Below are 25,508 nucleotides of genomic sequence, written 5' to 3' on the forward strand. Positions count from 1 at the left end.
AATTAAACCTCTTACACGTGGAACTGCCTGGGCCTGGTGTCTGCAGATGCTTCCTGCCGCGACTCAAAACCCATCAACCACTGCTTGGCTAATAACAAATCTCTAAAAAATGATAATAAAACATAATAAACCTTACAAACAAAAGTAAGAAGTCAGATGTACTGGGCAGCAGAGGTAGGAGAATCTCAAGTTTGAGACCAGCCAAATCCAGACCTGAGGATTTATGTTTTATTTTTTGGTTTATTTTGTTTTTCAAGACAGGATTTCTCTGTGTAACCACGGGTACAGAACTTACTCTGTAGACCAGGCTAGCCTTGAACTCAGAGATCCACCAGCTTCTGCCTCCCAAGTGCTGGGATTAAAGGTGTGTGTTACCATGGCCAAATGATTTGTATTTTTAATAAGTCCCCTAGCCCTGCTGATGCTCTTAGCTCATGATCACACTATAGTACCGTCACTGAGTATAGCATCTATTCAAGGTTCACAAGCAGCGAGGGACAGCTCAGAGGATTCAAGAAGGGCAAACCTTGAGGGCCTGGGAGAATTTTCTCTTCCAGCTCCTCCATGAAGATATGAAGGGACCAGGAAGAAACAGCTAAACCCACTCTGTAGCACTGATTGCCTTTCCCCAGGGTAAAGCTGCGGCAGCTACATAGGGGCCCTGGAGCAGGTGTTCTTGGATGGAAACAACCTAATCAGGCCCTTGGGTAAATGGAGAGGCCTTAACCAAGGGGACTGTAAGACAGCCCTCAGTTCAGCGCTGTGTGGTTGGGGCTGGGACTGGAGTCCACAGACTCCTTGAAATTCACAGAGAAGGACATCATACATTATCCTGTGGGCCCTTGACCATGAATTTTATTTTAGTCTTTTCTTTTTTTTTTCCTTCCCCCCTTCTTTTTTTTTCCACCCTTGTCCTCCTTTTTTTTTTTTTCTTTTGAGAAAGGGCTTCTCTGTGTGGCCCTGGCTGTCCTGGAACTCGCTCTGTAGACAGGCTGGTCTTGAACTCAGAAATCCACCTGCCTCTGCCTCCTGAGCACTGAGATTAAAGATGTGCACACTATATCTGGTGTTTTTTGTTTGTTTTTTGTTTTGTTTTTTTCGAGACAGGGTTTCTCTGTGTAGCCCTGGCTGTCCTGGAACTCACTCTGTAGACCAGGCTGGCCTCAAACTCAGAAATCTGCCTGCCTCTGCCTCCCAAGTGCTCAGATTAAAGGTGTGAGCCATCACTGCCTGGCTTCCACCTGGTGTTTTAATTATTTTTTAAAAATTAATTTTGGCCTGGTCTACAGAGTGAGTTCCAGGACAGCCAGGGCTAGACAGAGAAAACCTGTCTCAAAAAACAAACAAACAAAATTTGTCGGTATGAGTATGTACACAGGAGTGCAGGTACTTGCAGAGGCCAAAAGAGGGAGTCAGATCCCCTGAACTGTGAGCTTCCTAGTCAAAAGTGCATGCTGAACTTGAGTCCTTGGCAAAAGGTGTATATATGTATAGATTTTAACTACTGAGCCATCTCTCCAGCCACTCCACATGCCTTCTCATCTTTCCCATTCTTGTGCAACCAGCAGAATCTTTTTTTCCTTCCTTCCTTCCTTCCTTCCTTCCTTCCTTCCTTCCTTCCCTCTCTCTCTCTCTCTCTTTCTCTCTTTCTCTCTCTCTTTTGTTTTTTCTTTCTTTCTCTTTCTTTGTGATAGAGGTTCATTATATAGCTCTGTCTGGCCTGGGACTCACAGGGACTCTCCTGTCTCTTTTGCACGTTGGATCACCTTGGGTCCCCGCATGCCCGTTTGTTGTTTATTGCCAGATTGGAGACTCTAAGCTGGTAAGCTCTTTTACTCAAACCCTTCCACAGCTCTCCAGGAGCTGAGGGTCCAAAATCTGACACCAACGCCTGGCCTGTTTAGCACTTTTATAGCCTAGTTCTACTGACCCAGGAAGAATTCCTCACCACCATGACCATAACTCTTCAGAGGACTGAACACTCCATGGTGTTGCCCTATAGAATGTTTTGTATGTGCTCAGGCCTGGATGTGCTAACTCCATACCTATTGCTCTGCTTAGAACCCCACCTGTCAGTCACACTTGCACGCAGCTCTCAAGGCCTCTGCATCTCCAATACCATCACCTCTGGGAATAATCTCCTGCCTGCCCTAAGAAGATAGGTCCTGTTTCTCCCTTCTTCCTCCTCCTGCACCTCCTCCCCCCTCCTTTTATCCCTGTCTGCCCTGTATTACAGTAACTGAAAGACTGTTGCAGCTCTTTGAAAACTACCACCTAGCACTTCAGAGTGGTTTGCACTCAGAGAACATCCTGCTATTCAAAATACTAGCATGTGCTTCTACTGTACTCTTAGCTTACACTTGAAGTTTTACTGACTTGTATGAATGTTTCATCTGCCTGTGTATGCCCACTAGCTGCATAACTAGTTCCCTGTAAGAGTCAGAACGGGGCATCAGATCACCCAGAACTGGAGTTACAGATAGTTGTGAGCCACCCTATGGGTGCTGGGAACCCAAGCCAGGTGCTTTGCAGGAGCAGCCAGTGCTCTCAGCCACCGAGCCATCTCTCTAGACCCTACAAGTACATATAAAAATACCCCCCTTCCTCATCTCACTTTACTATGGTGTCCTTGAGCCTCTGTCATCAGCATTTCCCAAACCTCCCAATTTCCAGCACCTCAGGAATGTTTCCTTTTTTCTTTTCTTTTCTTTTTCTTTTCTTTTCTTTTTCCTTTCTTTTCTTTCTTTCTCTCTTTCTTTCTTTCTTTCTTTCGTCTTTCTTTTGCTCTTTGAGACAGGGTTTCTCTGTGTAACCTTGGCTGTTCTACAACTAGCTCTGTAGAACAGATTGACCTCAAACCATAGAGAGCTGCCTGCCTCTGTCTCCCAATGCTGGGATCAAAGGTGGCTGCCACTACTGGCCTTCCGACACTGCCCTTCCTCAGACGTTTTTACTACAAATGTCAGAAATAGCAGAATGTCAGGGAAGCCTGTTTAGATTGTTTACTAAGGAAGAGACAACATAAAAACTTTGCTTGTCTGTTTTCATTAGGATGACAGGTACTCCTTTGAGACTGAATGGCAGGTGCTAATGTGCCTTAAATGTAGCATGGACTTAGCTCAATGAATGGGGACATGCTAAGAAATGAGCAACAATTCCATTTGGAGGTAGCAAAAGGACATTTCATTATTTTAATTAAATCGTAAGGAGGCCTTGCTATATAGACCACGCTGGCCCCAAACTCCTGGGCAAATCGACTTGCCTCAGCCTCCTGATTTCTGAGATTATAGGTGAGTACCATCATGTTTACAAAGGAGACACTTTCGATATGTTTGACTTGGACCTTGAAGCAGGAGGTTATCTTAGGCAGCAAGAAGCACATATACACCTGAAGGCAGAACAGAAGGGCAGTTAAGGATGGGAAAGCATGTAGATGTTAAGGGAATTTCATTTTGTAGAATTTCCTCTATGAAATAGGGAGCTTGATGTATGGAATACAGAAGAGACAAAAATTTGGAAAAGCCACTGGTGGTAATTGTCTAGAGAGAACAATTGCTGGACAGCGTGGAAACAATTATTCGTGGAGATTATAAAATGTATGTGGTACTGTAAATTGAATCTAGAGTTTTGCTCAGGTCTTGCAAGGGCTCTAACTCGGAGTCCCTATCCCCAGCTGTTTGCTCTTGCGGAACTTCAGGATGGTAGGCTAGGACCGAGGCATCCAGACTGGCCTTCAACTCATGGCATCCATCTTCCTGCTTCATTCTTGAGATTACTGGCATGAAAAATAAATAAATAAATAAATAAAAGACCCGGCTTGCTGGTGCACTCCTATAATCCCAACGCTCAGTAAGCAGAGATAGGCAGAATTCTGCTCAAGCGCAGCAAGTTCCAGGACAGCCAGGGTTGCACGCACAAAATGAACCGTCAAGGGTTGACAACCAAATATGACATGGTAAGACTGCCCTGCCGGCTGTGAAGGTGGGAAGGTAGTTAAGGTTCAAGCTCCAGGGAGGAACTGGTGGGAGCACGGCTACAGTGTTTGGAGTTAAAAGTGTCAAGGAAATGAGGTCTACCCGGCCCTGAGGTTGTTAAAAGTCTCCCAGAATCCAGGGCGGGAACGTGAGCCTCGTGACAGTCCCCCACGATTGGCTAACAGGGAAGCATAGTTGAGAGATGGCGGCTCAGCAGAGAGAACCTCAGCAGAGTAGGTCCGTATAGAAGCGGCGTACGGTGTGCGGGAGGGCGGCAGGGGCGTGGGGAGTGCGGCCTCTTCCTCCTGTTTGGGCCGTGTGGGAGAGGGGCACAGTCTGGATAGTGTGCACAATTCTCTGCACTGAGCGGACTAGGCCGAGGGATGGCTTTCCAGCAGCCCCAGCCTGTCGCTCGTTCAGGCTCCCCATGCGTCCAGCTTCCTACTGTGTTTCGAGGGGAGCGCGTTAGGGCTCGGGAGTCGGGAGGACCAGGGCAAAATGGCGGAGGGGACGCGGTGGCCTGAACGGTGGGGCAAGACAAGGCTGGCCTGCGCGGGAGGCGTCGCGTGTCTCCCTGACAACCGGGCGGTGGGCCGGCCTCGTGACCCGGAAGTGGGCGGAGCGTCCGCTCACGGGGCGGGGCATCTCTGTGACGCTGGGGGCTGGGCCTAAATGGCGAAACCCGAGAGGCTCCGGGGGGGGTTTGAACTGGCCAATGGGCGAGCTGCCGACCGGTTGTCGGAAAAGGAGGCGGAAGCGGGGAGGAGCCGCCGCGGGAGCCGGACTGCATCCGCCGCGGCGTCTCCATGGCACGACCCTGGCCTCCGACTTCAACGACTTCATAAGGAGACGGTTCTGGGCGCAGCCGTGCCGCTCTTGGTGAGAAGCCACGCGGCGGGGCAGGGCGTAGAGCGCCGCGGGTTCAAGCCCCGCGCTCCCGGGGCTGGCTCGGCCGGGCACCGTCCCCGCGTCTAGGCGCGCTCCTTTCTGCGTCCGAACCCGGCCCGCCCCGCTCCTCGTTGGGCGCGGGCCCTTCCTCCTCCCGCTAACGGGCGGGCCGGCCGCCTCCGTCCTCTCCGGGCCATCGGCAGCGCTCTTTCCCTCCTCTGCTGCCCTCGGGCAGGGCTGCGCCCTTCTATGGGCAGAACCCCGTCCCCTCTTGCCCGCTGGTGGGTGGCCGTGCGCCCCATCCTCCCCGGAGGCCACCCCTGCTCTCTGCGGACTGGGCCGCAGCAGTTACATGCGCTCGGGGTGGGCAGGCCTCCGGGGACCCTACTGGCCAGCTCCAGGGATGCGGGTGGTCAAGGAGCGGTCTAGCTGCTCTCGCCGCTCGGCCTAGGCCGCCACTCCTCCCCTTCCACCTATTGGTTCTCTCTGGTAGCTATTCTGCCGGGAACGCCCCTTCACCTAGGAGACAGTTGCCGAGGCACTGTCCCGAACATCCCTCCAGCTCCCTGCGCGGGTTCCCGCCCCTGGGGGGCCCACTTGGGGCCTAGCGGTTCTCACCTTCTTCGCACGCCAGGCAGCCCTCAGGTTTAAACCCTAGTAGCCGTCGGCCCGCTATTCTTCCCGGGTGGGGCCTGGGCATGCTGGTCGTTGTCCTCCTTTCAGTGACGTGTCCCCTCACTGTCCTGCCGCGCCCTCCACCTGCCTCCTGGCGGCGCACTCGGCACCCCGCAGGTCGCTCAGCCTCTCCTGTCTCCCTCCCTCCCCACTTTGGCAGGACAGTTGCTGTGCGACTTGGACAGTAGAGGAGCGCCTCCCAAGTTTTCATCCAACTGCCACCCCCAAAGCTTCCACCCTCCTCCCCTCAGAGAGAGGACGTTTGATGCCCGGCCCCTGAGATTCTCATTGGCAAGCCCCTCTGGGTCCCCCTGAGCAGAGCCTGCCGACCCAATTGCCCAACTTTGCGGCTTTGATGCTTAGCCATGTCTGCCTCATCCTCAGGCGGCTCCCCCAGGTACAGCCAATGTGGGGGGCGCCTTTGCAGTAGGGCAGGGAAAGGTGGTTAGGGCTCCCCAGGCCAGGCTCAATGGAAACTTTTTAGTTTCCCAGGTATTGAAAGTCTGGACCCAAAACACTTAAAAGTGATTTTGAAAGGGCAGGAGTAAAGACACACAGGCTCACCCCACCTACAGCTTCCTCGTAGCAAACAAGATCACTCTTAACCAAGTGTTACCTCTGAGTTCAACTTAACTTCAGACTCACTAGGTAGCCAAGATTGTCCTAGAATTCCTGACCCTCCTGCCTCCATGTCCCACGTGGTGGCTTAAAAGCATTTCCCACCATGCCACCTCTAAACTAGTGTTGAAGTGAGCAGAGATAGTATAAGTAAGTAGAAGGGGGAAACTTGAGTTTCTAGTTTGAACATTCTTCTTCCAGGTGGCAGTCTGGCTCAGTCAGTAGTTTGTAAGTGAACTGAGGAAAGTGCATGCCACAGTCCTGTTGCTTTGGGTTTCAGTCTTTCCTCCCGAGAGTTGGTGAGGTCGGCAGAAAGCTATCTGGGGACTGTGAAGAGGCAGTGGGCTACTTTGACCATTCCAGGCCGTTCTCCCCCAGCCTGGACTCTGGCTAGACTGCTAGTCTGGAGCACACTATTGGCTATTTTGCACTTGTCATGTTGGATTGCATATGTACAAGCAAGGCTCTTGTACGGGCAGTGAGTGGACTACGTTGGGAAGTGGGGGTCTTCGTGTGCTCCAGCAAAACATGTGAGCCTTCCTTTTACAAGCTTGTGTCACAGTGACTTTGCTCCTGAGCTGCATGTCTCTTAGGTTAACCTTTCACTGAACACTTCCCCAGAGGAGCTTGGGGACCGTAACCCTTGTTGAGACTGGTGCCTTGGCAGCCTTTTTTGGGCCACCTGATAGGATGACAGGTAGGCTTTCAGCACAAGGTCACAATACATGTGATGCGATGGCAGGTGTAAAAGGCCAGACATGCAGACACCCTTCACCTTGTATCCATCCTCCTGCTGGGCACACCATGCGTGCCTTGTGCTCATCTACAGAGAGCCAAGGGATTCAAGACTGGTTCTCGTGGCTGCCAACTCAATAGCCACCACATGCAGTGTGTCATTTCCCAAGAACTGAGAAATAAGAGAGCCCTGGTTTTCTGCTCATAATCTGGTTCTTGTGCCCGGGTGCAGGTTTCCATCGTGTGGGAAGAACGGAGTAACGAGTCTCACACAGAAAAAAGTCTTGAGAACACCTTGTGGCGCACCCAGTGTAACTGTGACGGTAGGTGACCCTCACAATAGTATGATCAGAACTGCTTCTGCAAGCCTTTGCTAGGGGCTGCCCAGGTGCTCTGTACAGAGCTGTTAAGCATGGCCTGCTTGCTGATGGAGTCAGGTGTGAGGAGGTTGTCTTGATATCCTTCCAAGGAAATCATCATCTTTAGAATAGACATTTTAAAAAGGAAAAAGAAGCTGGGCAGTGGTGGCACATGCCTTTAATCCCAGCACTTGGAAGGCAGAGGATTTCTGAGTTCGAGGCCATTCTGGGCTACAGAGTGAGTTCCAGGATATCAAGGGCTATACAAAGAAACCCTGTCTCAACACCCTCCCCCCCCCCCAAAAAAAGGAAAAAAAATTAAATAAAAAACATGAGAGAGAGTTGAAGTGGGAGTTGCTGGTGGGCAAGGCTGTTCCTGGGGTACAGCTCTGCTCATGTTTTTTCTGGAGTCTATACAGCCTCCTCACACTTGGCATCCCCACTGGCCTTTGTGCCCTAGTATCTTACTTGCATGTGTCTGGCATGCATCTGTACCTTAACCATTTTGACTGTTTCCCATACTAATTTGCATGCCTGGTTGAGAGATCCAGCTTTGCAGCTGACCTGTACTAAGTCTAAGGCGGAGCTGCCCAATCCCTCTGGTTTGGGTGGAGCTGCAGCTCCAAGGACCCTGCTTGTGCTTTTAGAGAACCTTGTCCTGAGTGGACCCCTGCAGAGTCTGCCTAAGGGTCAGGCCGGCCTCGCTTCCTGCCTGCATGCCAGTAGTTGGTCGCTGTCCTGCTCACTTGGTGTCTGAGCTTTCAGGTGTCCCTAGAAGCCTCTGAGCTCTGTTTTCATGCCCAGTTTACTCATCCACAGATCGATCTTTTTTGTGTTGCCCTCCCCTGCCTGCCAGAAGTGAACCATGAAGGACCGATCATCAACTCCCCCCTTACATGTTCACGTAGATGAGAACACTCCTGTCCACGTCCACATAAAAAAACTCCCGAAACCATCAGCAGCCAGCAGCCAGGTAGGAGCATGGCAGCAGGGTGAGGTCACGGCTGTGGATCAGGGTGCCGTCTCCCTGCCTAGCCTCCTCGCACTTCTGACTCCAAAGGTTTGGGAGACACATTTTTTTTCTGGAGGTCAGTTGCCTGATTAGAAGGTAGGCCTTTGGTTTCCAGCAGCAGTAGCAGCAGCAGTAACATTATTCAGAAGAGACCCCTCTGCAAAGGTGGCATATGCCATCAGAGTAACAGTGGGCAGCTGGGCCTGGAGGTGATTCTACTTTTATCCCTACCCACAGAAATCTCATAAGCGCGGAATGAAAGGGGACACCGTGAATGTACGGCGGAGTGTCCGGGTGAAAACCAAGGTACCTTGGATGCCCCCTGGAAAATCATCTGCCCGGCATGTGGGATGCAAGTGGGAGGTAGGCTCAGTCTTGTTCAGGCTTCTCTTCTTGGACTGTTCAGTCAGATTCTAGCAGGCCTCAGACTTGGTATGATTGCAGAAATTCCCATGAGCCTCATTTACTGATGCCTTTGTAAACCCTGAAGCTATGGTACTACAGCTAAGAGTCTACTCTTGCAGCTTTGCTGTTCCACTGTAGAGATGAAACAGCTGGGAGCTGACTTGCCCAGAGTCTTAGAGAGAGCAGCAGAGCTGGAGTTAGGACTATGTCTCATTTTGGAGACTGAAGTTAGCCTCTGCTTTGCCACATAGATTTACATGTCTGTCATAGTATCTGAAGTATAGTTAACATGGAGGTTGGTTATGTGTGCATGTGTATGTATACTGACCTGTAAAATAGCCACGAAATGTTGCTGGCCATATGGGTGATGCAGGTATCTTATCCACACTGCTTTGGAACAAATGAATTATCTTCAGTATTAGTAGCCAAGAGAATGTGTCTTATGCTATCCTTTAACAGTGTTTATCCATGTACCTGCTCAATCACCCACCAACTCATCCACCCACTCATCCATCCATTCATCCATCTACCCACTCATCCTCCCACTCATCCACCTACCCACTCATCCACCCACTCATCCATCCATTCATCCATCTACCCACTCATCCATCCACTCATCCATCTATTCATCCACTCATCTGTCTGTGTATCCATCTACCCACTCATCCATCCACTCATCCATCCATTCATCCACTCATCCATCTGTGTATCCATCTACCCACTCATCCATCCACTCATCCATCCATTCATCCACTCATCCATCTGTGTATCCATCTACCCACTCATCCATCCATCCATCCATCCATCCATCCATCCATCCATCCATTCATCCACTCATCCATCTGTCTATCCATCCACCCACTCATCCATCTGTCCATCCATCCACCCACCACCAGCCTTAATAAGCCATCCACCTAATGAATCATACATGGTACATTTCTTGGGGCTTGAACCACGCGTCATCAGCATGGCTCTAGGACAAGCCTGGCAGGACATGTTCTTTGTTCCTTTTAAGCGCATTGCACTGAAGAATGCAATGATAAGAAAAGGTTAATTATGTTCTGAACAGACTCCTTATCAGTAGAAGTAAACACTTCAAAATAATGCTTCAGTGTGCTGCCAACACTTTAATTTCTGCACACAGCACTCAGGAGGCAGAAGCAAGCAGGTGGCTCTCTGAGTTCAAAGCCAGCCTGGTCTACTTAGTAAATTCCAGACCAGCCAGGGTTACATGGTGATACCTTGACTCACAAAAAACAAAACTTGCTCAGTCAGTCTTTTTCTTACAGTTTGTTACTCTGAAAATGAGAAACCCCCAAAATGGACGTAAATGTGACATTCATAATCATACCACATGGATTTGACTCTTTGCTAGTTTATTCCCAGGGAACCTGGGTGTCCTCTGGAATGCTCAAAGTGTTATGAACAGTATAAAAACACAAGGAAGATGGGCATTTGTGTCTAGGGGTAGGGCTCACTTGAGTATATGCTTAGCAAGGCCTTAGGTTTGTTCAGTGCCCTGTATTGCCCTCTTGAAAGGTACTAGCCCCTCAAAAGAAGGCTGAAATAAGAATGGTCCCTTAATAATACTTTACTACCTCAGTAGTAACCATTGAAAAGTAAAATCTTGCAGAGCATGGTTGTACACTTCTTGAATTCCAGCAGTCAGGAGGCAGAGGTAGGTGGATCTCTGTGGGTGTGAGGCTAGCCTGGTATACAAAGCAAGTCCAGGACAACCAGGGCTACACAGAGAAACCCTGTCTCCACAAACCAAACACCCCCTGCACCCCCCCTCCAAAAAAAAAAAAAGAAAAAGATCACTGACTGTCTTTGCAAAAGACTTGGGTTCAATCCCAGATCCCATGTGGTGCCTCATGCCTCCGACTCACACTATACTGCTTTCTTTCATGTGACACCCTCTTCTGGCCTCTGCGTGTATGAGGCACACACATGTTGCGCAGACATCCAAACAGGCAAAACATACATGCATGTAAACTAAAAATAAGTAAATCGCCCAGGCAGTGGTGTCGTGAGCCTTTAATCTCAGCACTCGGGAGGAAGAGGTAGGTGTATCTCTGAGGTTGAGGCCAGCCTGGTCTACAGAATAAGTTCCAGGATGGCCAAGACCACAGAGATACCCTGCTTCTAAATAAGTAAGTAAATAAACAAATAACTACATTTTTAAAAATGAAAACAGCAAAAATAATAATTTTAGAAGAGAAAGGATGTAAAGGGTTACAGTTATCCCACATCACCAGGCACACTGATATCAAGAAGCTTTGGAGACATTGTTGCTCTTGAATCAGGGTCTCAGGTAGCTTAGGCTGGCTTCAAACCTGCTATTTAGTTGAGGATGTACCGCTTGTGTGCCTAATACCCATGGAGGCCTGTAAAGGGCATCAGATTTCTTAGAACTGGAGATACAGATGGTAACTGTATCTTGGTAGATGGTAACATGCTAGCTTGTGAGTATTCTTTTTTTTTTTGTTGTTTTTTGTTTTTTGTTTTTTTGTTTTTACGAGACAGGGTTTTTCTGTGTAGCCCTGGCTGTCCTGGAACTCACTCTGTAGACCAGGCTGGCCTAGAGCTCAGAAATCCTCTTGCCTCTGCCTCCCAAGTGCTGGGATTAAAGGTGTGCACCACCACTGCCCGGCAGCAGCCAGTACTCTTAAGCACAGAACCATCACTCTAGCCTCAGGATTTATTTTTATATATGTATTTGTGGGAGTGGACTTGTAAGTGCTTTGCATTGCCTTGGAGTCGGTTATAAATGGCAGTTGCTACTGACAACTGAATCCCAGTTCTCTACAAGAACAGGACACTTTCTTAATGCTGAGTTGTCTCTCTTACTCCATCAGATCTTTTCAGTTTTTATTTTTTGAGGCAGGGTCTTTTTTTTTTCTTTGATTTATTTATTATTATACATAAGTACACTGTAGCTGTCTTCAGATGCACCAGAAGAGGGCATTAGATCTTATTATGGGTGGTTTTGAGCTACCATGTGGTTGCTGGGATTTGAACTCAGGACCTCCGGAAGAGCAGTCAGTGCTCTTTACCCGCTGAGCCATCTCTCCAGCCCCTGAGGCAGGGTCTTATTGATTATTCCTGGCTGGTCTAAAACTCACTTTGTAGCTCACACTGGCCTCACATTCAGAGATCTGCCTGCCTCTGCCTCAGCATGCTCCATGGTATGTAACCATCATGCCCAGCCTTCCAGCACTCCCCCCACCCCCTCTCTTTTTGAGACAGGGTCTCTATTATTATGTAGTTCTCTGGCTGTCCTGGAATTCACAATGTAGACCATGCTGGCCATGAATTCTGCCTCAAGAGTACTGCCTCACCTACCCTCTGCCTCAAGAGTGCTGAGATTAAAATGCCTGTGCCGCCACACCCAGCTCCTACCCTTTTTAAAAATTAAAAAAATGTGTGTCTAGCAACTGAGCTACATCTCTAGCCTATTTCTAGATAGCTTAAAAATCACATTTGTTTGTGTGTGCAGCTGCATGGAGGTCAGAGGGTAACTTGGTTTTACCCTTGTACTGTGTAGAGTTTGGCTGTGTTTGCATAGAAGCCACGTGTCTGTATCCTTTGTGCATGCATAGGCTGATGCACAGGTGCTAGGAGGACCTGGAGGTACGCTGTGGTGAGTGCTGCTTAGCTCCCAGCATGGCACATGTAACTGTTGTTTCCTTTTGTTTTATGAGACAGCCTCATTGGCCCAGCTGGCCTTGAAGTCTCTATATAGCTGAGACTGGCCTAGAACTGATCTTTCTGTCTCCATATCCAAGTTGCGAGGATTCCAGGTCCCTGCAGCACACCCAGCTTCCATCTCTGCTGTGCTTTATTATACTGTATATTTAGCTTTTGTTCCTGAGGACTGAATCCAGGTTCTTACCACTGTTTTATTTTTCTGTCGTGTTCAAATTCTGTTTACTTAATCATTTTGAGATGTTTCACTATGCAGCTCTAGTTGGCCTGGCATTCTTTATAGAGACCCGCTGGTTTTGAACTCAGCGATCACCTGCCATGCCCAGCGAAGTTTCTGTTAATAAGCATCAGATATTATACAGCTTTCCCTTTGTTTTGCTTTCTGAGAAGGGGTCTCTATGTAGTCTTGGCTTTCCTGGAACTCACTATGATGGTCACCTGCCTCTGCCTGCCGAGTGCTGGGATTGAAGGTGTGTGCCACCATGCCTAGCATGCATCATATATTATGAAAAATAACTTTCTAGCTGGGCAGTAGTGACTCACACTGTTAATCCCAGCACTTGGGAGGCAGAGACAGGTGGATCTCTGAGTTGGAGGCCAGCCTGGTCTACAGAGTGAGTTCTAGGACAGCCAAGACTACAGAGAGAAACTGTGTTTCTTATTTTTCTTTTTTCTTTTCTTTTTTCCCCCCAGAGCTGAGCACCCAACCCAGGGCCTTGCGCTCGCTACTCCACTACTGAGCTAAATCCCCAACCCCAGAAACTGTGTTTTGAAAAACATAAAAACAAAACAAAACCCAAAAAAGTGAAGAGGCTTGGGCCTTCTGTAGAGGTACAGGTCTGTAATCCAAGCACAGAGGAGGCCGAAGCAAGAACATTGCAGTGCATGAGGCCAACCTAGGCTACATGACCCTGTGTCAAAAGAAAAAAAATCCAACCACGTGAGGCATGCCGCTCACAGCTGTGCTGTCCACACGCAGAAGTATGAGACAGGAAGATTATCAGAACCTTGAGGCCATTCTGGGCTACTCAGTAAAGTCAGGCCAGCCTGGATCCACCTACCTGCCTCATCTGCCAAATGGTGGTTAGACCTATAATCTTAGCACTGGATAGCCTGGGCTCCTGTGGGAGACTTTGTTTAGAAAAACATAACAAGAGGCTTTAGTCCCAGCACTTGGGAGACAGAGGTAGGTAGATCTGAGTTTGAGGCCAGCCTGGTCTACAGATCCAGGAATTCCAGTAGCCAGGGCTTCTCAGAGAAACCCTGTCTCAAAAAACCAAAACACAAAACAAAAAAGGGTGGGGGTGGGGCTGGCAACAAAATGCTCTGTGTGTAAAAGAACTTGCAGTGTCCTAGTCGAGATAATGGAGTTTAGTCCTTGAGACCCACATGGTAGAAGGAAAGAGATGTTGCTGTGAGTGGCAGGTGAGGTGACTCAGTGGGTAAAGCTGTAGTCTGACCATTCAAGTCTCGTTGCCTGAGCTAAATTCCTAAAAATGATGGAGGGATGGATGTCAAGAACTGGCCTCAGAAAGTTGTCCTCTGATCTGTACATGTACACACACATACACAACTTAAGAGAGAGATGCTGCGGAAATTAATTCCTCTTGTTGCTGTAGGTTGCTGGGAGAAATAGTGCTGCTCCCTTGCCTGTAAGCTTAATTCCAGAGATTTCCTGGAGAGGTGACTTGTCCAAGCTCTCTCAGGAGTTCAAACTGCAGTGGTTTTCCTGCTTTGTCTTGGGTTGGCCTCCATCCCCTTTCTGGTTATGCCTAGAAAGCCCTGACCTCATGCTTTACATTCTGAGCAAAAGGGAAAGGTCCCAGGAAGTTCACATTTGGGATAGAGCTAGAATTAGAAATCAGAGGCCACTATAATTCCTGAGGGTTTGTTTTCTTTCTTTCTTTCCTTCTTTCCTTCTCTCTTCCTTTCAGATTTTATTTTACATGTATGAGTGCTTTGTTTGCAATGTATGTGTATGCATCATATGTGTGCTTGATGTCACATAGGTCAGAAGAGGACATCTGATCCCCTGGATCAGATGGTTGTGAGCCACCATATTGGTGTTGGGAATTGAGCATCATCTACTGCTCTTGCAAAGGCACCAGGTTCAATTCCCAGAACCTACTTGGTAGCTCACAATTGACCAGAATTCCAGTTCCAGGGACATGCAGTGCCCATGGAGCTCAGGAAAGAAATCAGATGTCCTAGAACTATATGAGTTCTTATGAACCATTCTGTGAATGCTAGAAATCAAACCTGGGTCCTCTGCCAGAGCAACAAGTGCTCTTAACCACTGAGCTACCACTCCAACCCTACCTGAGGTATTCTTGTTTGATCTGTTGTTGATTGCACTGGGGATTGACTTGGAGTCTAGCTAAGTCTGCACTCTGCCACTGAGCAATACCCCTGGCCATTATTGGATCCCCTCCCCATTATTTGTCTTTGGAAGAAAGAAGATCTAAGTTTTTTTCAGTCTTTTAACATTTTTTTTTTAATATTTATTTTTATGTATATGAGTAATCTGTCTTTACACACACCAGAGGAGGGCATCGGATCCCATTACAGATGGTTGTGAGCCACCATGTGGTTGCTGGGAATTGAACTCAGGACCTCTGGAAGAGTAGCTAGTGCTCTTTAACTATCTCTCCAGCCCTTTTAAATTTTTTTTTTGAGAAAGAGTCTCATTGCATAGCTGACATGAAACTCCTGTGTAGATCAGGCTGGCCTTGAGTTCACAGAGAGCTCCTCAGTGCTGGGAGGACAGACGAAGGCCACTGTGCCCAGCTTCCAGTTTGTCTCTGGCCTCGTCTCATCACATCTTCCTGTTACCACCAGAGTGACCTCTACCCTGGCCTTTTCCCATCACAGTTTCACTTTTTTTTTTTTTTTCGAGATAGGGTTTCTCTGTGTAGCCCTGGCTGCCCTGGAACTCACTCTGTAGACCAGGCTGGCCTCGAACTCAGAAATCCGCCTGCCTCCACCTCCCAAGTGCTGGGATTAAAGACGTGCACCACCACTGCCTGGCTGCATGAATGTTTTTATTATTGATTTTATGTGGGTGAGTGTTTGCTTGGATGCATGTCCTTGTACCGTGTGCATGCAGTACCAGCAGAGGCCAGAGAGGATGTCGGGTCCCCTGGGACAGAAAGATGTGAGTAGCCATGTCAGCAAATGCTCTAAACTGCTGAGCCATGTCTCTGGCCCTGCTTTATTTTTTTATGATGCTCAGGATTAAAAGCCCTGTATGTACTCGGCCAGTGTTCTACCCCTGAGCTACCCCTCCAGGCTATTACTGTTCTACAGAGTTGAATTCATACTCTAAAGACTCTGCTTATCTTCTCAGAAGTGGCCTGGTTCCTTTGCTGTTAGTAAAAATTAAGGCACATTTTTCTTGGGACTACATAAGCTGTTTCTGTAACGTTTCTGTTTTTGCATTGCTAGGGGTTAAAACACTTCCTTCGGCTGGGCGGTGGTGGCGCACACCTTTAATCCCAGCACTTGGGAGGCAGAGGCAAGCAGATTTCTGAGTTCAAGGCCAGCCTGGTCTACAGAGTGAGTTCCAGGACAGCCAGGGCTACACAGAGAAACCCTGTCTTGAAAAACCAAAAAACCAAAAAAAACAAAAACAAAAACAAAAACCAAAAAAAAAAAACCCACTTCCTTCGATGAGTTCTTGCTATGTTGCCTGGGCTGGCCTAAATCTATAGGCTCAAGTGATCCTCCTGCCTCAAATTTTGCAGTAACTGGGACTAAAGATGTAGTGTTAATTTTTATTTTACTTTATTTTATTTCTGAGAAAGGGTCTCATGAAGTCAGGGCTGATCTTGAACTTGCTGTGTAGTGGAAGATAACCGTGAATTTGTATGACTCCCTATCTTCACCTCTCAAGTCTGGGGTTACAGTTGTGTGCCAGCACTCCCAGCTGCTTGTTTAGTGCTGGAGAGGAATTGAACCTAGGGCCATGGAGATGGTAGGCAGTGAGCTATGCCCCCAGCTCTTTATTCTTTTGTTTTGTTTTTAAATTATATTTTATCTAGTTTGGTGTATATATGTCTATCCATGGCTGGCTTGGAACTCACTGTGTAGACCAAGCTGGTCTTGAATTCACAGAGATCCACCTGCCTCTGCCTCCTCAGTGGTTGGATTACAGAGTATGTACATGTGAGTGTGCGCATATATTTCAGGGAAGCCAGAAGAGGGCATCAGGTTCCCTGGAGTGGGCTTATAGGTAGCCGGGAGCCACATGATGTCCTGGGAGCAGACTTGGTCCTCTGCAAGATCAGTACATACTCTTCACTGCTGGACCATCTCTCTAGCTCTCTTACTCTCTTAAGTTTTATTCTATAGGTATTTTGCCTGAGTATATGTAAAGCACTGTATGTCTTGGAAGCTAGAAGAGATATGTCACATCTCTTCAAATTTTGGAGGCAGGATTTCTCTGTGTAGCCCTGGCTGTACTGGAACTCACTCTGTAGACCAGGCTGGCCTCCAACTCAGAAATCCATCTGCCTCTGCCTCCTGAGTGCTGGGATTAAAGACGTGCAGCAACCACTCACACCACCATGTGTTTGTTTCTTTCTTTTTCTCTTTTTTAAAAGGTAGAGTGTTTCTTTCTGTTGCTTTATGTGATCTTGAACTCCTCTTCCAGAAGGCTCAGCTTCTCAGGTAGCTGGGACTATTCAGGCATACAGCAAGCAACCCTGACCTTCTTTAAAGCTTAACATTTTAACACATGCCTTTCTTTTCAATGTTAGAAATTCTTCAAAACCATCATTTAGACTTGGGCAGGTAATGTTTCCTTCAGGAGGGTCTGGAGTGGTTGGTTCCTTGGCAGGACATCTGGGTTGCCATTTGCTTGTGTTGGCTCTGCCATCTACTTTAGCATTCAGCAAGCTTCCAGTGAGAAAATAGCTACAATGGAATTCTGTCAGAGGCTTGGCATTAGCTGCTTATGTGGCTCTCCTTCCTTTGCATCAGAATCCACCTCATTGCCTGGAGATCACACCACCATCTTCAGAAAAGCTGGTCTCGGTGATGCGATTAAGTGACCTTTCTACAGAAGACGACGACTCAGGTCACTGTAAAATGAACCGTTACGATAAGAAGATTGACAGTCTAATGAACGCGGTCGGTTGTCTCAAATCTGAGGTGAGGGAGCTGCCAGGCTGCACAGCTGCTCCCCTGAGCACAACAAACAGGTTGGGCTAAGCTGGTTAGCCGGTGGATGCTTCCTTCAGGCCCTCTCTGTGGGCCTCCCATCTGTCCTCAGCAAGCCTTCCCAGGGCATCCATTTGGAGTGGTCAGTGGGCAGCTTGAGTTTCCACCATACTGGGAACCTTCTCTGAAGGGTACTTTCTGGTTCTCTCAGTGGGTGACCAGATTTGGTTTACATCATCAGCGAGGGTCCTGGTTTTAGTCCTTGTTTGTTATGTTAGCCCTATTGAGGGCTGCAGTGTCAGGAGTGGGCTCAGTGCTTCCTTCCACTCAGATAAAGTGTCTGTAAAACAGAGAGCACAGCCTTTGCTACTTAGAAAAGCTGAACAGGAGTAGAGGAGACCAAGGAAATCTCTCTTCACGTGTGGCGGGGACACTTGTGGGGAGAGGGGTATGGAGCTGGAAACAGCCCACACACGGGCCCCAACCAGGAAGCAGGGAGTGCCAGCATTAAAAGCCGGCTCCTGACTGCTGAGGACCTGTGTCTCCTTAACTCTCCACTCTACTCGAGATTCTAAGACCATTTTGGCAAACAAGCTCGCTTACCTCCATAGCTCACTGTGCTTTTTTTGTGACATCTTTCCTCCTGTGGCATGCCAACTATACTACTGTTGCTGCCTGGCCCCACCCCTGGCTAGCACGCATCACTCAGCTTCTTTGTACTCAGGTTCTTCATGTATAAGCAGAGTGGTGTGTGTGCCGGAGGAGGAGGAGGATAGTCAATGTTTGTGTGACTGTGTGCTGGGACAATGTCCAGAAGCTCCCAAACACAGAGCCCCGTTGCTTTCCTTAGTAGGGTTACGTGTAGCAATGGATCTTCAGGGACGAGCTATTCTTTTGGTTTCCCTTCCCTGTGTCCCCTTTCCAAGGTCAAGATGCAGAAAGGTGAACGCCAAATGGCCAAAAGGTTCCTGGAGGAGAGGAAAGAAGAACTGGAGGAGGTAGCACACGAGCTTGCAGAGACGGAGCATGAGAACACGGTGCTCAGACACAACATTGAGCGCATCAAGGAGGAGAAGGACTTCACCATGTAAGGGGCCCAGGCGGGGTTCACACCTTCCTGCTGGCCCAGAGCCCTGGGAGCAAAAGGAAGACAGTGAGGGAGGCAGTTCTGGTAGTGCCTGTGGGGAGCCAGCACAGCATATGGCTATCTCTGGAAGAAAAGAAGGTCCTAGTGGTGGTGGTATGGATAGTGGACAGAGAACTCCTTTAAACAGGCTGTTGGGGAGACAGTATGTGGGGCTAGGGAGGTAGGCACTGGAAGAAAAAATGTGGAGAACATTTTGTGGGGAGACCCAGGGTAGACATCATTTACCTTGAGCAATATGAAGTAGGTCAAGGCTGGCTGCAGAGGGCAAAAGCTGCCACAGAGATTCCAGGGCTTGGGATGTTGGCATGATAGATATATATATATTTGTAAGTATAGCATCTGCAGCCTGAGCATAGCATGCTCAGTGCTTTACCTCTGAGCCACAACCCCCTAGCCTGTTGAGGATGTGGGGAACACTTTTAAAAGCTGAGCAGTGACCAGGCATGTGTGTCTATATGCCTTTAGACACAGTACCAGGAGGTAGATCCAGCAGGATTGGGAATTCAAGCCCAATCCTTGTGACATAGCAAATTCCAAAGCCAGCCATGGCTATAAGAGACCCAGACTCAAACAGACAGAGCAACTAATGAGAAGGGGCGAGTGAGCTCAGACCATGGAGGTGGTCTTAATAGTCAAGGCCATAGGTCATACCATGGGACCCCTGGGTAGAGCCTCTGCTCTCACATTGAAGCTGGTATGTCTCTGGGCTCTCATCCTTCCAGAAGGCTACCTGGGCAGGAAGGGCTGTCTGCACCTCTTCCTCATTGTTTCTTGGCAGGAAGGGAGTCTCTCAGGCCATTGTGATGTGGGCACCAGAGCTCTGGGTAGGCTAGGTCCTGCTACCTCTCAGGAATCCTGTTTTTCTGGCCCCAGGCTTCAAAAGAAACACCTCCAGCAAGAGAAGGAATGCCTCATGTCCAAACTGGTGGAGGCTGAAATGGATGGAGCAGCTGCTGCCAAGCAAGTCATGGCCTTGAAGGATACCATCGGGAAGCTGAAAACCGTAGGTGGAGCCATAGGATGGGTGGGGGTGGGGTGGGGGTGAAGGCTTTACGAAGTCATCAGACTGACTTTATGACATCTCCAGGCTGGGGGAGGGCACACCTAACTGCTCGGTCCCAACCCCCACACACTCTCACTTCGTGGGCCTTGGTCCCTTGAAGATGACCTCTGTTGATCAGGGCATCTAAGGAGACCAAATCATGGGCCACTTGGGATCACAGTGAGTCAAGGCATGTGGTTGATTCCTGCGAGTGTCAGCCACCAAATATTGCCATCTCTCTTGCCTCCTGCAGGAAGCCTGCCCTTACCGCACTCATTCACACCGAGCTCTCCCATCCCCCTCTTCACCCTCCCCTTCCCCATACCCATTTCAGGACACCTGTCCTTGACCCTGTGCCTCAGTGCCTCCTGTCTTGGCTTCCTGGCACCTCCATCTCTTGAAGCACTCTGTCTGTCTCCCTCTGTTGTGTAACATAGGTGGGGCTTGCCTCCCCCTGCACTGTGTAACATATGCTTCTCCTCCAGGAGAAACAGATGACTTGCACCGACATCAACACCTTAACGAGGCAGAAGGAACTTCTCCTGCAGAAGCTGAGTACCTTTGAGGAGACCAACCGCACCCTCCGAGATCTGTTGAGGGAACAGCACTGCAAAGAGGTGAGCATCTAACCTGGGGTACTCCGAAAGGACCAGGAAGAGACTCAGGGACTGGGATACTGCTCAGGGACTATGTTTGGTACTGTCACAGCTGATCTGGAAGCAGAGAGACCTGAGCCATCAGAAGGTACTTCTAGGAGGTGGGGGTGGGGGGGTGGGGCTGTCCCAGACCTAAAGTTTCTTCTCTTCCTCTTTTTTTCTCTCTCTTCCCTCTTCTTTCTCTTCCTTGAATATTAATATTGAAGCCTAAGCTGACTTCAGCTATCTGTATCAGCTAAGCTGACTTCCTATCTCAGCTTTCAAAATGCTGGAGTTAGGTAGGAGCCACCACACCTCCCTCAAACTGAGTTTTATGTTAGGTTGAAAAATGAGTAATGGCTGATATCCACAAATTGAATGTTTTCACCTGATTTTCTTAGTTCCATGTGTACACTATCCAAGTATAGTGGATTGTGCATGTTATGTCAGCCCCTTAGAGTCTGAGGGACATCTGGAAGTTTGAAGCCCATTTGGGCTATATAGTGAAACCGTATTCTAAATAAACATTTTAAAAGGGCAGAGAAAAATTGGAGGGGACAAAAAAGCTGGGGATATTGCTTAGTGTTGGAACCTTGCCTCTGACACACAGGCCTCTAGGTTAAAATCTCTAGTACCAAAGAATCCTAGGTGTTGTGTGCACGCATGTATATGGTGCATATATGTGTACATGCATGTCATGACAAATATGGAGATCAGAGAGTAATTTTGTGGAATTGGTTCTCCTAGCTTTATGTGAGTTCCAGGAATCAAACTTGGGTTACCAGGCTTTCATAGTAAGCTGAGTCATCTTGGGGGCTTCTTTATTTAACTCTAAGAAAGGTCTCATGCAGCCCCAGCTTGGCTAGAGCTTGTCTCTAGCTGAGGACAACCTTAAACTCTTGGTCCTTCTGTGTGGCACCTCCCAAAGTGCCCTACTCCTGGCTCCGATTTCCCTTGGTCTTTGTCTCCTGAGTGGTAGGACTAAAGGTGTGTGTCCTCACATCCAGACTTGAAACACAGGCTTTGAGAGAATAGGAAAGTGACAGTAAGGCAGTAGTAGTCTTTTCCAGGGGAGTTAAATGTCTCGTTTTATGGCTGACCTGGGACTCAAGGTTGTCATCCTCCCTGTGCCTCCTGAGTGCTGGGCCCCAGGCCTGAGCTGTCGTGCTTGGCTTCAGCATGCTGTTCTATGATAGACAGGTGTACTTTGTGGACTCAAGATAATTGTATATAAGACATATATTGCACATTTGTGAAAACAACACTTAGAAGCTACTAACTTTTTTTTTTGTAGTTTGTTACTAACTGGAGTCATTATGTTATGTGGTGGGTCTTTTGAACTTAATATTTTGTAGTTGAAAAAAGCTTTTTTGTTTTTGTTTTTTTCTAAGATTTGTTTATTTTATGCATATGAGTACACCAACGTTGCTCTCTTCAGACACATCAGAAGAGGGCATCAGACCCCATTACAGATGGATGTGAGCCACCATGTGGTTGCTGGGAATTGAACTCAGGACCTTTGGAAGAACAGTTGGTGCTCTTAACCGCTGAGCCATCTCTCCAGCCCTGAAAAAAATCTATTGAAGATTTACTCTGTGTGTGTGTGTGTGTGTGTGTGTGTGTGTGTGTGTGTATATGCATGAATGCATAAATGCAGTGCCTGCAGAGGCCAGAAGAGGGCATCAACTCTCTTAGAGATGGAGTTACAGGCAGTTTGTGAACTGCTATTTGGTGGTGGGAACTGAACTTAGTTCTTCTGCAAGAGTAGTCTGCACTCTTAACTACTGAGCCATCTTTCTAGCCCTCTAGCTGAAATTTTGAATCCTTGCCCAGTATCTTCCCAGTTGTATACAGAGTCTTGCAGATTGTGTGTATATATGAGGTGATGCTGCCTTTGTGTGTCTGTGCCTGCCTTTTTTGTACTTGTGTTCCTCAGGTTCAGCTATGCTCTGCACAAATGGCAGACACCCCTTACCCCTAATGCTCACAGAATAATAATGGGCGTCCCATTGTACATTGTGTCCATACTTGTTCATCAGTGGCTTTCCAATAGAGTTGACTTTTGGGGTTATGAATACTGCTAGGTTAGCAGACATTTGTATTTTCCATGGTTCTGGAGCTTGAGGAAGGGGCACATGCATGTTAGACAAGAGCTTTGTACAGTTACATCCCCAGCCCAGTGAGCATTCCTGAAAAGTGATATATGTTATCAGATGGTTTCTGTTTGTCTCATACATGCACACATACACACAAACACACACACACACAGAGGCACACATAATAACTAATTAAAAAAATGGTATACTCACGGCTCAGCTTTCAAGTGTCAAGTCCTTGTGTCTCCATTTGTGATAATCTTCTTGTTAAAGGGAAACTATATTTTTGTTTTTATTTTCTTTTACGTGTATGTGTATTTCCTGCATGTGTCTGTATACCATGCTGGTTGAAACAAGGGTCGCATTCTATAGCCTAGGCTTGCCTGACACTCAGCCTGTGGCCATAGACCCACAACAGTCCTCCTGATTCAGCCCCTGAAGTGCTGGATAGCAGGTGTCAGTCACCATGTCCTCCTAATGCTTTTATGACATTACCGTTCCGTAATTCTCATTGGAAGGGATCTCTTCTGCTGGTGGACACTTGACTGGTCAGTCTGTTTCTGCCATCTTGTCTTTATGTCTGTCATCCTGCTGTGCTTGAAAGTTTGTGAATTGGTGACAGCACAGGCCTGAGAGTGAGAGGTAGAGAGCTGTCAAGTTCATGCCCAGCCTGTGGTACACAGTGATTTCCACATTACATAATGAGATCCTGCTTCAGATAGATAGATAGATGATAGATTGATATTCTAGAATAGTTTTCTATTAATGTTGTTAGTTATAGTCAAATTCTTCTCTAAATTAGTAACACTTGTTTAATTCTGGCTTGGTGATCTCAGGCAGGTAATTCATGCCTCAGTATCTCCATAAAATGAGAGGACAAATACCCTCCACTTCGGATTGTGCAATGGTGAGAGAATTCATGAATGAGAACTGACTGCTAAAGTATAGCTGCTGCTGCTTGTCCTGGGAGGGTGTGGCACTTTCAGAAAAGCTTTCTATAGCCATTTTGATTTTTTTTCTCTTTTGTGGAGAATAAGGGAGGGTTTTATGTTGTTGTTTTAAAGATTTATTTACTTATTTAATGTATATGAGTACACTTTCGCTGTCTTCAGACACAACAGAAGAGGACATTGGATCCCATGATAGAGGGTTGGGAGCCACCATGTGATTGCTAGGAATTGAATTCAGGACCTCTGGAAGAGCAGCCAGTGCTCTTAACCACTGAGTCATCTCTCCAGCTCCAGGCTTTTTGTTTCTTGTCTTTCGTTTTTTTGTTTGTTTGTTTTGATAACAAGTAGCTCTTGCTGGCCTGGGATTTATAGTGTAGATTCAGGCTAGCCTTGAATTCCTGGTTACATGTGGGTTGCACTACACTCAGCTTTTATTAGGTTTTGGGTTAAGGCAGAGTCTCATAGGTAGTTTGAAGTATAATCTTGAATTCCTGAACTTTCTGTTTCTGTCTTAAATGCTGAGATAACAAGCTAAGCCCTTGGTCCTGGTTTTGCTTTGAGATGGGTCTTGTGTAGGACTTAGCTCCCTGTAACACAAACTAGCCTTCAATTTTCTTTTTGCGTGTATGTATGCGCATCACATGTATGCCTGGTACATTCAAAGGCTAAGAGAAGGCATCCAGTCTCCTGGCCTTGGCGTTAAGGACAGTGTAGAGCTTCCATGTGGGTTCTGGGAACCATACACTTTTCCTTAGCAGGTGTGCTTGTTCAAAACAGGTGTGCTTGACGGGCAAGCCATCTCTCCAGCTCCTGAACTTCATCTCCTTTTAAAGATTTACTCTTTCTAAGTATGTTTGTGTGTCTGTGTGTGTGGTTGTGAGGTTGTGGGGCAGGTGAACAGGTTGCATGTGAGTGTAGTACCCTAAGAGGCCAGGCGCCTAGGATTCCCTGTAACTAGAATAAAGTTGTGAGCTGCCACCTGGGAACTGGGAATCAAATTCAGGTCCTTGGAAGAGCAGCAAGCACTCAGGCTCTGAGCCACTTCTCTAGCCCCTGGTTTTTAATTTTTCATGTCTGCCTTCAGTGTCTGATTGTTAGGATTACAGGTATGCATACCAGGCTTAGTTTTCTCCTTTTATGACTTAACCTCTCTCATCCTAGAGTCTGTCTCCTATGGGGTAAGCATGCTCAGCCACACTGAGTTTTTAACTCACAGCATGCAAGTTTTGTTCTGTGGGGCTTAGTGCCTGCCTTGGGGCAAGTGCTCAGTGTTTGGTCAGAATCCACTTCAGGGCTGACTGCCCTTTGCATGGGTGTGGCCTCAGGTTGCACTCTCACCTGTGAAGTGAGAAAATGCCACCTGGAATCTGTGAGGTTCTTTGAGCAGAGTGTTTTGGGGACTGCATCTGGTGGTAGGAGAGCTGAGTGCCATGCTTGAAGGCAGCAGCTGCAGGCCTTTTCTTTTTACCTTCTTCTTCCTCTTGATGCATGTTCTCACAGTATGGTCCAGACTGCACTGAGTGCTCCGTCCCCCTATATGAGCTTCCCAGGTGATTAGTGCATCCCTTGTCAGTTCCTAGGTCCTTAGCAGATGGCATCTGGGAACCTGGGAAACAAGATTAGAGGGAACAAGAGTTTGAGCCTCCTGCAAGGGATGCTCTGTCTAGGTGTCAAGAAGCAGACTGGTTGGGAGGGGCAGTCACAGAGATGCAACGAGTTGGGAACTTGGACAAGGGGAAGCAGAAAGTCATCAGAGGACATCCAGATGACTAGTCAGTGTCTAAGGTACAGAGCCTCTCTGTGATCGGGGAAGTGTAAATTAAAACAGGACACCTGTCAGGAGAGGTGAAGTGAACACTCAACTCCTGTGGGAACCATGTGAGTTGCTGCCCCCTCTTCCTGGTTCACTCCAAGAGACCACTCTCTATGCCAGCAGTGTCTGTTGCCTCATTGTCTGCATGTCTAAATCTAAGAACAGTCTCACTGCCCAGGCTGTAGGAGGCGTTAATGTAAGGGAAGATTAGCCAGGTGATGGTGGCACACCCCTTTAATCCCATCCCAGCACTTGGGAGGCAGAGACAGGCGGATTTCTGAGTTCGAGGCC

The 25,508-nt window shown here is 47.9% G+C and overlaps 1 protein-coding gene and 1 long non-coding RNA gene across 11 annotated transcripts in view; one reads left to right on the forward strand and one right to left on the reverse strand.

The window, feature by feature from the left end:
• Window positions 1-3,160: 3,160 nt before the first annotated feature.
• LOC116089928 lies at window positions 3,161-4,873 on the reverse strand. The gene is made up of 2 exons (XR_004118504.1): window positions 4,077-4,873; window positions 3,161-3,775 (listed from the first exon to the last, which is right to left on the reverse strand). It is a non-coding gene; the product is annotated as an uncharacterized LOC116089928 (long non-coding RNA).
• The window catches only part of Odf2 (outer dense fiber of sperm tails 2), a 46,161-nt gene continuing 24,595 nt past the window's right edge, over window positions 3,943-25,508 (forward strand). The window contains exons 1-8 of one of the 10 annotated variants that reach the window (XM_031369621.1): window positions 3,943-4,211; window positions 7,123-7,213; window positions 8,069-8,222; window positions 8,499-8,624; window positions 17,355-17,525; window positions 18,461-18,621; window positions 19,555-19,684; window positions 20,209-20,340. In XM_031369621.1, the coding sequence (XP_031225481.1) occupies window positions 8,115-8,222; window positions 8,499-8,624; window positions 17,355-17,525; window positions 18,461-18,621; window positions 19,555-19,684; window positions 20,209-20,340 (828 nt within the window). In that variant the 5' untranslated portion in view covers window positions 3,943-4,211; window positions 7,123-7,213; window positions 8,069-8,114. Of the gene's footprint in view, window positions 4,212-4,612; window positions 4,854-4,975; window positions 5,144-5,697; window positions 5,935-7,122; window positions 7,214-8,068; window positions 8,223-8,498; window positions 8,625-17,354; window positions 17,526-18,460; window positions 18,622-19,554; window positions 19,685-20,208; window positions 20,341-25,508 lie in introns of those variants that run through there. The other 9 variants (XM_031369619.1, XM_031369624.1, XM_031369622.1 and 6 more) reach the window with 9 other exon arrangements.

This window comes from Mastomys coucha, unplaced genomic scaffold (assembly GCF_008632895.1).
Source record: "Mastomys coucha isolate ucsf_1 unplaced genomic scaffold, UCSF_Mcou_1 pScaffold15, whole genome shotgun sequence".
Classification (NCBI taxonomy): Eukaryota; Metazoa; Chordata; class Mammalia; order Rodentia; family Muridae; genus Mastomys; species Mastomys coucha.